The sequence below is a fragment of the Apteryx mantelli genome, chromosome 2 (genome assembly GCF_036417845.1).
Source record: "Apteryx mantelli isolate bAptMan1 chromosome 2, bAptMan1.hap1, whole genome shotgun sequence".
Taxonomy (NCBI): domain Eukaryota; kingdom Metazoa; phylum Chordata; class Aves; order Apterygiformes; family Apterygidae; genus Apteryx; species Apteryx mantelli.
The window spans coordinates 146,736,675-146,748,695 of record NC_089979.1 but is presented as its reverse complement, the minus strand read 5'-3'; the positions used below and the strand labels follow the sequence as shown (position 1 = coordinate 146,748,695).

The 12,021-nt window shown below is 37.8% G+C and overlaps 1 protein-coding gene across 1 annotated transcript in view; it reads left to right on the top strand.

The window, feature by feature from the left end:
* RSU1 (Ras suppressor protein 1) overlaps positions 1-12,021 on the top strand; it is a 112,813-nt gene that overhangs the window by 25,771 nt on the left and 75,021 nt on the right. Inside the window, exons 4-7 of the mRNA XM_067291762.1 lie at positions 174-294; positions 5,315-5,433; positions 6,944-7,026; positions 7,295-7,409. Coding sequence (XP_067147863.1) covers positions 174-294; positions 5,315-5,433; positions 6,944-7,026; positions 7,295-7,409 — 438 coding nt within the window. The remainder of the gene's footprint in view (positions 1-173; positions 295-5,314; positions 5,434-6,943; positions 7,027-7,294; positions 7,410-12,021) is intronic.

Here is a 12,021-nt window from a genome sequence, read left to right as displayed (position 1 = left end):
GCTCTCTGAATATGAACTACTTTTATTCCAATAGCTCTTAGATGCTGTGTTCTGGGACCCTGTTTCTACTGTCAGCCATTATACAAACAGAACAAAAGACAGGTGCTACCAGAGCATCTACAGTCTAGATTGCTTGCTATAATTAGTCTTTCACTGTGAAAACTTTTTCACAGCTGTACCAGCAAACATCGCAGACCTGAGAAACATAGAAGTGCTCAACTTCTTCAACAACCAGATTGAGGAGCTGCCTACGCAGATTAGCAGCCTTCAGAAGCTCAAACACCTAAATCTTGGGTACGTATCTTAATGCAAAAATTTGCTGTAATAGAAATTCTGTCAAACCAGTTGCTACAACTGAATCTAACACTTGTTTTTTCTTTGCCATTAAATTGTCTCTTTGAAAGTGTTTATTATAACTGTAGTTGTGGCTTCAGAGTCTCTACCTAGTGTCCTGTATAATCAGATACATAGGGATGAAGCACTTGTTGCTTTGTTATACTAATAACCATTTAGGGGCAGCAGCAACTCACATTTGTCTAATACTGAAGCCAAATTTAACAAGTGTTGAATTTTATTTTCCTAATGACTGTTTCTTAATTCTGTGGTCACTGCAAAAAAGCCAGGCCCTATTTCCTGGTCTGCTTTGTAGAAAATTCAGCATTTGTTTTAGCTTTTTTAATGTTAATTTGGGACTTTAATCCCAAAGTCCAAAATCTGAGATTAAAGAAACTTCAATTTCTATTGAATCTGTAAAGAAACAGCAAGTCTTTAAATGTGGCATTGATAATAATTCCAAGAGGTAATACTAATGGAATAGGAGTTGGAAACACTCCTGTTAAGTGCTCAGGCATCTTATTCCAGTAGGGTTGGTCATACTTTACTATAACTACAATTATTGCAAAAGGCTTTAGAAAAGGAAAAATTAAAAGAAAAAAAAGGAAAAAAAAACCCAAAAAACCTAAAGCATAGAACCTTTTCAGAACTAATTGGACATATTAAAATGCAGCTACCTAGGAAAGCATTGGTAGAGGGAAGCTTTGGCTTCATAGGCTTCTTATAGACATAAATGTTTGTATTTTAAACAAATCAAACTTCCAAACACCTCAATGAGATGGAGAATTTCAAATTTTTTAAAATCCCAAATGACTTTGACTAGGGCCTATGTTTCCTGCTTTAAATAACTTTGTAAAGTGCTGATAATTGAATTGCATCCTGAACTGCTGAAATGTAAATAAATGTTTTCATGATGGTCTCTCTTCTGCAAATGTCTCTGGTCTTTATTTGGTCTCTTTAGGTCTCTAGCACATCCTAATATTCATTTGAACTTGGAGTTGATCATGAATTAATGTTTGCTTGGAAAAGCAGCACTTCTTATATCTTGGGAGTTAAATCCACAATTTTGGAATGGCATATGAAAAACAGTGCTATGTATGGAGGAGGGAATTGGACTCTTTCCATGAATAAAATCAGTGATAAGTGGTTGTGCAGTTCAAATACTCATCTTTGCTATGTTTTTTTTCTGTTACTGTAGTGTGAAAGTCCACTTGATTAAGTCCACTGGACATCATGGAACATTTTGTTACATACCCACTGGTTTGGGTCTGGAAACACCGTTGCCACCTTCATGTGTCATATGGCCCAAGATTTTGTAGATTAAATGCTCTCCCTTCTTGCCCCCTTCTCACCCCCAGTCTCTCAGACACTGGATTTACAACCCAGGTTTAGCACTGTAAAATGGGTCTGCTTCAGAAGTTCTTATGGTGTCTTTCTTGCTTGTGGAGTCAACTAAGGGGAAACTGCTCTGCCCTACCAACTTAAAACATTTTTTTGCATTGTCTGTGGTGGAGGTGTGTACCCAAAAGGCATCAAAACTACCGTACTTCAGGGGAGAGGGAAAGCTTGAGTAAGAGCATAGAATACTTTTGGGAGGATTTGGGGGCAGAAGGGTCAAGTGGTGAGGTGGGAAAAGGGAAAGTGTGCTAGTGCATTGAAAGTAAAAATATGGAAAGTGTCTGTGACACTGTTTCTCTGGCACAAGTTCAAACACTGAACTTCTGCAGGGCAGAATAGTGCTGGCCAGGGACTTTAGCATGAAAAGAGCACCAGATGGAAGAATAGATACCATTCTGCCTATTATGGATAGGAGTACACTTTTTCCTTTCCATTCATTGCTTACAGAAGGAAAGGCCAAGAATCAGTGCCATTAACTTCACTCCTGTTACTAGTGAAAAAGGAACTGCCTTTGTTAGTTGTTTGATGCAAAGGACAGCTTTTAAAACAGTGATAAGTCTGCAGTAGCAATGATAGACATCCTCTAGGCTGTCTTTTCCTAATTTAATAGCTACTACTATAACAGTAATACTGGAAGGATGTCCTTAGTAGGACAGGTGTCCTTCCCACCTACTGACCAACTGTACAGCAAGACAAGTCCTACTTGCATGAATATACACTTAATATGAGCAAAGCTCTTTACAGAAGAACTGTGACAGAGTGAGATTAAGACTTCAATTCTGCAGACTTCCACTGGGATTTGGTACTTTACAAATGTTTAACTAATGACTCTTACTACCTGATCTGCCTTAATTACATGAATAAGTTTGTAAAAGCTGGGTCTAGCTGATTTGCTAATGGTAAAGCCAGTCATCTCTCTCCTACACATATCAAATAGAGCCTTGTTACAGTATTGTGTTCTATAAACTGTATGTTAAATCTGGGTTCATAAACAATCTGTGGAGATTACATTGGCATTTATTAATCCTCATTTTATGATCTTAAATACCACTGCTCTCAGAAACAATGTACATGCACAAACAGATGAATGAGGTAATTCTAACCTACAGTGTCAAAACAAAGGTTGGATCTTATTTAGACCATTTAAGTAGGGACTTGGAGCAATGCAGAACAACCTGCTGATGGTATATGCCTAAAAAGAGCAAATCATTTAAGTACTTCCATTTTAAGGTTAAAAGCTTCTCTAGATGCCTAAGCAGAGGCTTTTAAAAGCTTAGTGTTGCAGTTCCCAAGTTACTGTGTGTATTACTATGACTATAAAAGTTATGCTGGTCTGCTGCTGCTCCTGACATTGCCACCATCCTGAACATATACACTCAGGCCTATAGCTGTGCTCTGAAACCTTCATTTTTCAGTTCCCCATGCCCAAGTAAGGATGGGGCAGGCAGCATGAAGTTTAGGTCTCTCTTTGGTGAGTGTCACTGGGGCAAAGGAAGGATGTATTGTGGGAGGAGGAGGACAGTAGCAATAATGGATTGTCGACTTCTGGAAAGCTAGTGTGCACATGCTTCCTGGGAAACTGGACTGCTGCTGCCAGTACCTACCTGAGGCAGCATCCAAGCAGCTAACCTCAGAACCCTTTTCTTTCAGTATTTAGAGCATGTGCCCAGGATATGGGATGTTTTAGCTCCTCTTTATTTTGGAGAGATTTGAACCTACAACTTCATAGTATCTTAGGGATTCATTCTCCTGTTATGGCATATTCTGTGTGGCAAAGCTCTTTGTGGCTTCTTCTGAAGTTAGGCTTCTGGTGGAAAGAGTGCACAAGTCATGGATCCAGAAAGAGATGGTTTCTCCCTGAATCTGTGCCTCACTCATCGGGAGTGACAAAGAAGATTTTATGAGAATTTAACTTCAGAGAACTGATCTCTACAGTTTCTTGTTCCAGTGGGGCTGGCTTATGAAAAAGTGGGAGAGGCGAGATGAGGTTAGTATCAGAGAGTCAGTAAAAGAAAAGATATATATGCACCTTCTGCCTTAGCTCCTATGGATGTGTAATCACCATGCTTAGTATGGAGGTTGCTCTTGCTTTTGATTCACAGTATCCAAAGCGCTTTTAAGAGGATGGGGTTTATTCGCTTTCCTGTGGATGTCCTTCATAGTATTTATCACATAGTATAACCAAGTGTTTGACAAACACTGCATGTGGGAGGGAAGGCCCTAGAGATTAGAGCAAAAAGTCTTTGCCAATTTTGAGTACCCAGCTTTGTCAAAGCTTTGACTTGAGTTTTCAGTTGTTAGTGTTATGTCACGTCTTCTATATTCATGTTACATCTCCTCTAGACTTCAATTGTGGCTGTTGCTATTTATCATTTTTGTGTCAGAAGTTGAGTCAAATACTCAGGATTTAAGAATATGTTTAGTGATCGCATGTGAAAAGTCATGTTTGTTTCCCATCATCACATAAGAATTCTGGAAGATGCACAATAAAATCCAGTTCCTGAAAATAAGAACCTGTAACCTTACATGCACTTGCTGGAGATGCCTATTTTCTTTGTTGCACTTTCAGACACAGGTGACAAATAAAGCAGGATTCATGCAAGCAAGCTGTATATTTGGTATATATGCACTGGAGAGAACAGAATTTTGAGCTGCTGGTGCTCTTCTATTCCTATTATAAGCATCTAGAGCTCTATTTGTACATTGGAAGTATGGTGGTATGAATATCGCTTCCATCTCCTTGCCTGCCTTTTTAATTGCAAGAGATCCAGGGACTGTCTGGACCTCCCTCTTCAATTCTTTTGAGTTCAGATAAAAGTTGCTCTCTTTTCTGGAGCTGTCTTCTCCAGTTTATCAGAGAAACCTTTTCCTTCTGTTAGGTCTGTTAGTTTTCTACATGTTCCTCTGGCTGTTGCCAATGAGAACTGCTATCCTAAACCCTCTAAGATTGCTTGAAGGTAGCTATGTTTAGACTAAGTTTCATCGGCAGAGGATTGACATTTATTTCATGCTCCATGGGCACCTAATGATGGCTAATGATAAAAATTTGCCTAATGATAAAAATTTGCTGATCTTAGGAAGGGACTTGAGCAACATTTAAACAATGAACGTTCCTCTTTGTATTTTGATACTACGGTGAAGAACTATATGGTATGGGGGAACTCTGGCAGATGGTCAAGATGTTATGAGATGCAAAAGGGTAATTTATAGTGTAGCAAGAGGATATAGGCCACCTACCAAGGACCAGCTTGCTCAGTGCACACTGTTTAGCTTGAACATAACACTGTGGTTCCTCTCTACATTTGCTTCATGTTTCAGGTGCAGTGGTTTGATAGACCAAACAACCTGGATGCCTTATGAGTGCATAAGGTTTGAGCATAATTATGGGAGCAAGAGATTAGAAAGGTCTGCATTGCAAAAAGCTTTCTCAGTATCTGTTAGCATTAAGCCCTTTTCAACAAGAAATGAAAAAGCAAAGTTTGGTATAGATTACATTTTTTGGAAGACTCTTATTGCCTGTATTATTCCTACCTAATGAAATGAGTTCTTGTGTCATGTTCTGTTCTTTCCTCTTCACTTACAGCATGAACAGGTTAAATACCTTACCAAGAGGATTTGGCTCTTTACCAGCTCTGGAGGTTCTTGACTTGACTTATAACAACTTAAATGAAAATTCTCTACCTGGAAACTTCTTCTATCTGAGTAAGAAAGCTTTTTTTTTTAATCTATAAATCTTCTGGATATGATGCTTTGCTTTCTGCAGGCAAAATTTATTTGATAGAGCCAAACTCCAACAGAATTTTTCAGATATTTATGTTTCTCTTCTTTGGGTCCTCTTGAATATTTCTACATAGCTCAGCAATATGTATTATTGATATACAGTCACCTGACACCACTGGACATGAGAAGACTTGGTTAGTAATGGTATATTAGTTTTCTTCTGAGTAATATTTCTTTGGGTCTCATACTTAGTTAAAACTTTATGGAAACTGGAAAGCCTCAGGGGACAGTAAATAGTGTAACTGTTGCATGTTGATTCTGAAAATAATTGGGTTCTTGATGGTTCGTTATTGTAACAGTTTTAAGAGCTTGTGAGTGCTTCAAGTGTCCAGTGTGTTAAAAATATGCTAAGGTTACAGAGCTTGGCACTGGAATGGTGGAACTGAGCTGACCTTTATGTGCATTAAAGAGCATGCTCATGTAGTTAAAATAAGTGCATTGTAATGCATATGTGTGAAAGGACTGAATTAGGGTTGCCTAAGCAACTTAAATTCTGACTTTTTCTAGCTTTCAGTGATTCTGCTACCTTACAGATCTTTTCAGTGTACTATCCTGAAGTGACTTCAGGATCCGTGCATTAACCAGCAAAAGGGACAGGCAAGGGGAGGGGAAGGAATGCTGCAGTCTGTGAAAGATTTCATGACTAACCAAACAGTGGGAAATCTTAAAATGATCATTATTAAAAATGGTCTCATGTGATTATATGAAAAGAAGAGGCGGAAACTGCATAAGGGAAATGGGAGCTTTTCTCTGGAGGAGAGGAGAAGGTTTTCTCACCTGGCTGCCTTCCTTCCCTGTGCCCCCAGCAGTTCTTTGTATGTCTCCATTAAAATTTTCTTGCAAACTGTCGTGTATGCTCATTCAATAATATCAAGCTACATGATTGTGCTAGGTCATCCTTTTTCTCTGGGAATTTCATAGAGACGAAGTGTGAAAATTACAAATGATACAATTTGAGTCGGCTGTATTGGGTACTTACTCTCTTTTAAGGTATCTCCCCAGTGTTAGGTTGTGCTTTCTGTAGTGTTAAATATAAGCATGCATTTGTCCAAAAAAACTCAGCTGATTTTTTGTGCTTATTTAGGAGGCAAATTGGGGTAATAAATAAGAATCGGGGGTAATAAAGAGTAATGACTCTATCCTGACAGCTGAGCATTGAAACTATGTGCCAGAACCTGCCAGAGTCTACTCTTGTAGAAATTGTTAATTGTGACAGTTCTTTTGAATATAGATGTTTTCCTGAACTCACCAACAATACAATAAGCCAGTAAATCTAAGTTTGACCTGCTTGTTATTATTGTGTGCCCTGGGTATGTCAAAGGCTTTTCACCAAGTCAGGGTTATTAATCAAACCTGACTCCCTTTTATTGATTAGATCTCAAATGTTTGGGTTATATGTCACGCTGTTTATATATTGCTATTTAATTTGCAGCCACCCTGCGTGCACTCTATCTAAGTGACAACGATTTTGAAATCCTGCCGCCAGATATTGGGAAGCTCACAAAGTTGCAGATAGTAAGTAATTTATCTAAATTCTTGGAAAATCAATTCACTTTCACAACGCTTGTAGAGTAGAATCTAGTCAATTTGAGAAGTAGTAAGGTATGTTTGCAGGAATAGACCACTACACCTGGAACTGTTTCTTATTTATCAGCAGACACTTGTAAATAAATTGGCAGAATTGAGCATTTGAGGGAAAGGTGGGGTAGACAGAGTAGGGTTCTGTGTAAAGCTGCTTTATCGTAACTGAAAATTGTTCTGACTGCTTTATATTCTCTCTTAGCTGAGTCTTAGAGACAATGACCTGATATCACTGCCTAAAGAAATTGGTGAGCTCACTCAGCTTAAGGAACTTCATATCCAGGGGAATCGTCTTACTGTGCTGCCCCCAGAACTAGGTAAGATTGTAGACAATCATTTATTTATTTGAATAATTATGATGCACTGTGTTTCCTCTAAAACAAAACCAGTTGTTAAGCTTTAAGAAATGCTTATGCTGAGGTCATCATTGCTGCTAATATTTACTTTCCTCCCCAAAACACTCACTGTCTCTTTCACTCTTACTGATATGTGAGAGGAACCAGATGATGTTGCATGTTTGGCTTTATTAGATTTTTACATGTTATGTATTCCTTGTGTATTAGTCCACCTGACTGCCAATTTGTATAGAATATCCTGCTTTATATAGCATATATTGAGTATTGGCTCTGCAACATTATTCTTGTCTCTGACCAAGTGTCAGAAAACACTCATAGTGCTGAAAACACTATTTGGATCAGCAAAAATTATGTAAGCAGAAATGACAGCAGTAGGAATGGCTTTTTGTGACTCTTTCTGTAAAAATGGAAGTTTGGTCAACTAGAGTAAAATATGGCTAAATCAGAGAAATTTTTTGTTTTTCTGTTTCAGTAGCCTATCATTTGTACTGAGTTGACAGCTCTTTCACTTAAAACAGTGAAGCTGGTTGATGTGCTTTGAATCTGTGATATCTGCCATTTGTATAAGATTAAAAGTAGCTTTTTTCAACCTAGCAGGTAGAGTTTTTCTTTGAAACTTAAATATATCAATTTTGATGAATTTGTATTTCAGTACTTCATTTTATGTGAGGAGTGTTAACTTCACTAGAAGTTGTGCCAATTTGTGCCAAGCCTGAATTTGGTTTAAAGGTCTTTCATGACATCCTTTAAAATATTTTCATTGGGAATAATGCAGCAGCATCAATTATCTGTTGTTAAAACACCTGTTATGTAGGTATTTTTCCTTGTTTCCTGTTGTTGTGGGCTGTTATGTCAGGATGCTTCCTTGTTTCTAATAGTTCCTTCCAGATAGTATTTCCTAAAACCAAATAAGATAGTGCCTGAACTGTCGCATGATACAGCAAAATTATTTGTTGTCACAAAAGCTTGATTCAGCCTATTAGAGATGCAGTATTTGGTATCCCCGTGCATAAATGTGATAGTCTACAATATATGCTTCATGTTACATGTGGTGTTGCTAAGCATTTTGTTTTAAGCAGCATAGGAAAAGTGCCTGCTTTTTTCTACAGGGTGAGGGAAGAAGTACTTTTGTTTTGGCTCTATTTGTTCACCCACTGTGGGTTTTTCTCACTTCTACCAATGTAGCAGACTACAGGACGCTGATGATTCTTTTCTTCTCACCACTGGTGAATGAAAGTTGCTCTTGTCTCCCTCATTTTAGATGTTCATGTTTTAAACTCTGTGACACTGATGTATGCTTTCTTTAGCTTTTTGTCACAGTCATGTTTAGTCTCTTTCAACTGCAATAACATTTTGGAAGTGTACAGTATCTGTGAATGTACTTTTCTGTGGATTCCTAAATTATAACTTTGGATTTTTCCTCAAAGTGGAAGTTAAATGTTGCACTGAGTCTGAGCACCTTCTGTGGCTAATTAAATGTTCTAAACAGACTGCTGTCTTACAGTCATAACAGCAAATTCGCTTCAAATGGTTTTACAGTCATTGCCCATACCAATTGGAAACACTTGAAACAAAGTTCTTGGTGTTTATCTTGTACTGACCTGCCAAATTCAGAATAGGCAAGGGGAGCGTTTCTCATTTTTAGCTATCATTTGTTTGCACTACAGAACAGTACCACGATCTGGCAGAAAAAGGGCCTGTAATTTTGACCCACCTGATCAGGATGAGATACACTGACATAACTGAAATCCTTGTCACTTCTATTCTTTACTACTCAACTGCACCTCTATGAATTATACCTCTGTGTTCATGGATTAATCTCCCAATGTTTCACTTTATGATCATATTCAGGAAGTTCATTAATTCTTTCAGTAATGATCTGTTGGCCTAATTTCTGTTGTAGACTATGCCATGCACAGTGCCGGTAGTACATCAAATACTTAAAATGTCTCAGATTTTGGGCGTTTTTTCCAGAGAACATTACACTGAAGTCTAGGTTTGTATCTTGTTCAACTTGCATGCATACTTATTGTGGAAAAATTATTCTGCTTATTTGTTATACATCTAGCAGACATGTAGGGAATGCGGTTTAGTAAACAGAGCGCTGGACTAGGCTTTAGAAGACTTCCTTGAGACCAGGTAGGAGAAGACCACAGGCGAGCATGAGTTTACTGAATGATTAAAAAAAGTCACTTCTTCTCTACAGCCCTGTTTTCCCTTCTGCAAACGAGGGTCACTTTAGAGAAGCATTCCTTTGCAGACCGCTTTGACAACCACAAATACAAGGTGGTGTGCAAGTGTTGTACCCTAATGAATGGAATACTAATTTCATAGTCACAGTTTGTGGGGAAAAAACAATTTTATCTGCTGCCCAAGGTCTCCCTCCTAAATTTTAAAAATGGAATTATAATGTAAGGAGAACTATCCAAGTACTTTGTGCTGTGCATATTGAATAAATAACTTTTCAATGAGCAGGTGCTATTTGCATTAATTGGAGGTACTGCTGTTCCATTTAAAGTAAACAAACATCCATGTCTCATTATCGCTCTCTTAATTAAAGATGCTGAAGGCTTTTGACTGACTTATGAGTGTTAGTAGCTTGGGCACTAGTGGACAAGAGTGAGTCATTAGGTGTTCTTTTACCAGGGAGACGGGCACAATATAAACACCAGAATAAAACAGTATATTTGAGGGAGGTGAGGGAGTGGGAGCCTGGTAATCTAAATTTAAAAGTAAATGAGCTTATGGAAGTAAGTGCAGAAGAAATTATGGAGAGTAGGGTATGAGAAAAGGCCATGGACAGGTATTGGGATCAAAATATATCAATAAATAAAACTCTTTAGTCTGCTGTTAACTTCACCTGATGTGGTTGAGTGTGGCATGAGTCAGTGTGAGGGCTAGTGGAGATCAGTTTTATCCTTATCCACATTTAGCAGAGAATACCTACCGTTAATTTAAGAAAATAAATGTTCTTGCCCAAGAGGAAATGAGGAGATTAGAACAGTGTATTGGTTCTCTTGACGAGGATGCTTGTCTGTAAATACAGTATGTGTGGATGATGAATGCAGGAAATGGCCGGGAGTAGGTGGGTGGAATTCACAGCTTGTTTTTATCATTTGTCTCTCAAAACCCTGTTCATGAGGAATGGTGGTGGGCAGTCATATATAAACTTCAAAGAGGCACTGGCATTTTTTTCCCTAGCATTTAAAAGGTTATGTGCTGCATTGTGAGACAAATAAATCATGATTCACTGCAACAACAGAGTTGCAGTCAGTTATATAAATTGCCAAGGAAGCACTAAATCTGTCACTTTGTGTATTCTGACCATTTAACAATTGGAATGGTGTTTGGAAAGAAAGCTGAGTAGAAAAAAGGAACCACGTAAAGTGGCAGATGCAATTAGTAAGATCAGTGATGGTGTTTTAAGTTCATTGCATGGTCGTTTGGGTGGACCATTAAAAGATTTTGTTAGTAGAGTCAGCAGAGTAAGAGTACTATATGGTGCAGAATTATTCACAAAGTTCTAGTCACATGTAAATAGCTGCGCAGACAATGTAACTTACCTTTAGGTTTGCTTTTTTCAGATGAAAACAAATAGCATTATTTTTAAAACCCTCATTCTAATGTTGACTTTGTTAATTACCTTGCCCCTAACACACGTATGTATGCACACACACACAGTGTTTGCTCTTATTTAGGCATGCAGAAAGAAGAGTGATTTCCAAGGATACATTTTAAATTATCATCTTATTTTTCCAAAACTGAATGTTGGAATCAGATGGCTTTGAAGTATATGATTCAATACTGTTCTAGTTCTACTGTTCTGACTAGGAAGTAAGGTGCATACTTGAAAAATGGAAAATTCAAGCTTTTAAAAGAAGTCTTGATGGGATAAGTAGCTGTGTTTCCTTTTAAGGAGGGTGAAACATTTTCATAAATTGTTTATCAGGATGGAAGTAATTCTTTCATCCTTTTTTTTAAACAGCTAAATTATCTTCTAAGAATAAAGTATTGGCTTTAAATAGAAAAGGTCAAGAAAACCTGCCAAAAGTCTGAGTATTTCCATCACAGAAAGACATTTCAGATTAGGCTTTTGAAATAAATCTAGAATTTGTGAATGAATATTATATTACTCAAAGTAGTTGCTGCAATTATTTATTCAAGTTAATATTAATCGAAATAGCAGTTTACTTAAGGAATTATAACAGGCATGTGCAAACAGAGGAATCACTTATTTCACAAAGGGTACTTCTTTTTAAGTATACTTCAGGTGAACACCAAACTTTTCTTCTTGCTGTATAAGCTATCGCTGCACTCTTCCTGTGTCACAAGACAACGCTGTTCATGTCTGCAAGTTCAGCCCTCTGATGCTTATTGGAGGCCTGAACAGCTTGGGACTGTCTGGACACCAGCTTCTGAGCATTGGAACAGCTAATTGGTACTTTGCAGTTTTAAAAATTACCTATTTCTAGTTTTGGAACTAAGGAAAAGGTGATATAAGAGAATAAGGAGCTTTATTAAACTTCCCAGTGAATAGTCAAAAGAACATGTTTTCCAGGACTGCTGATATGGT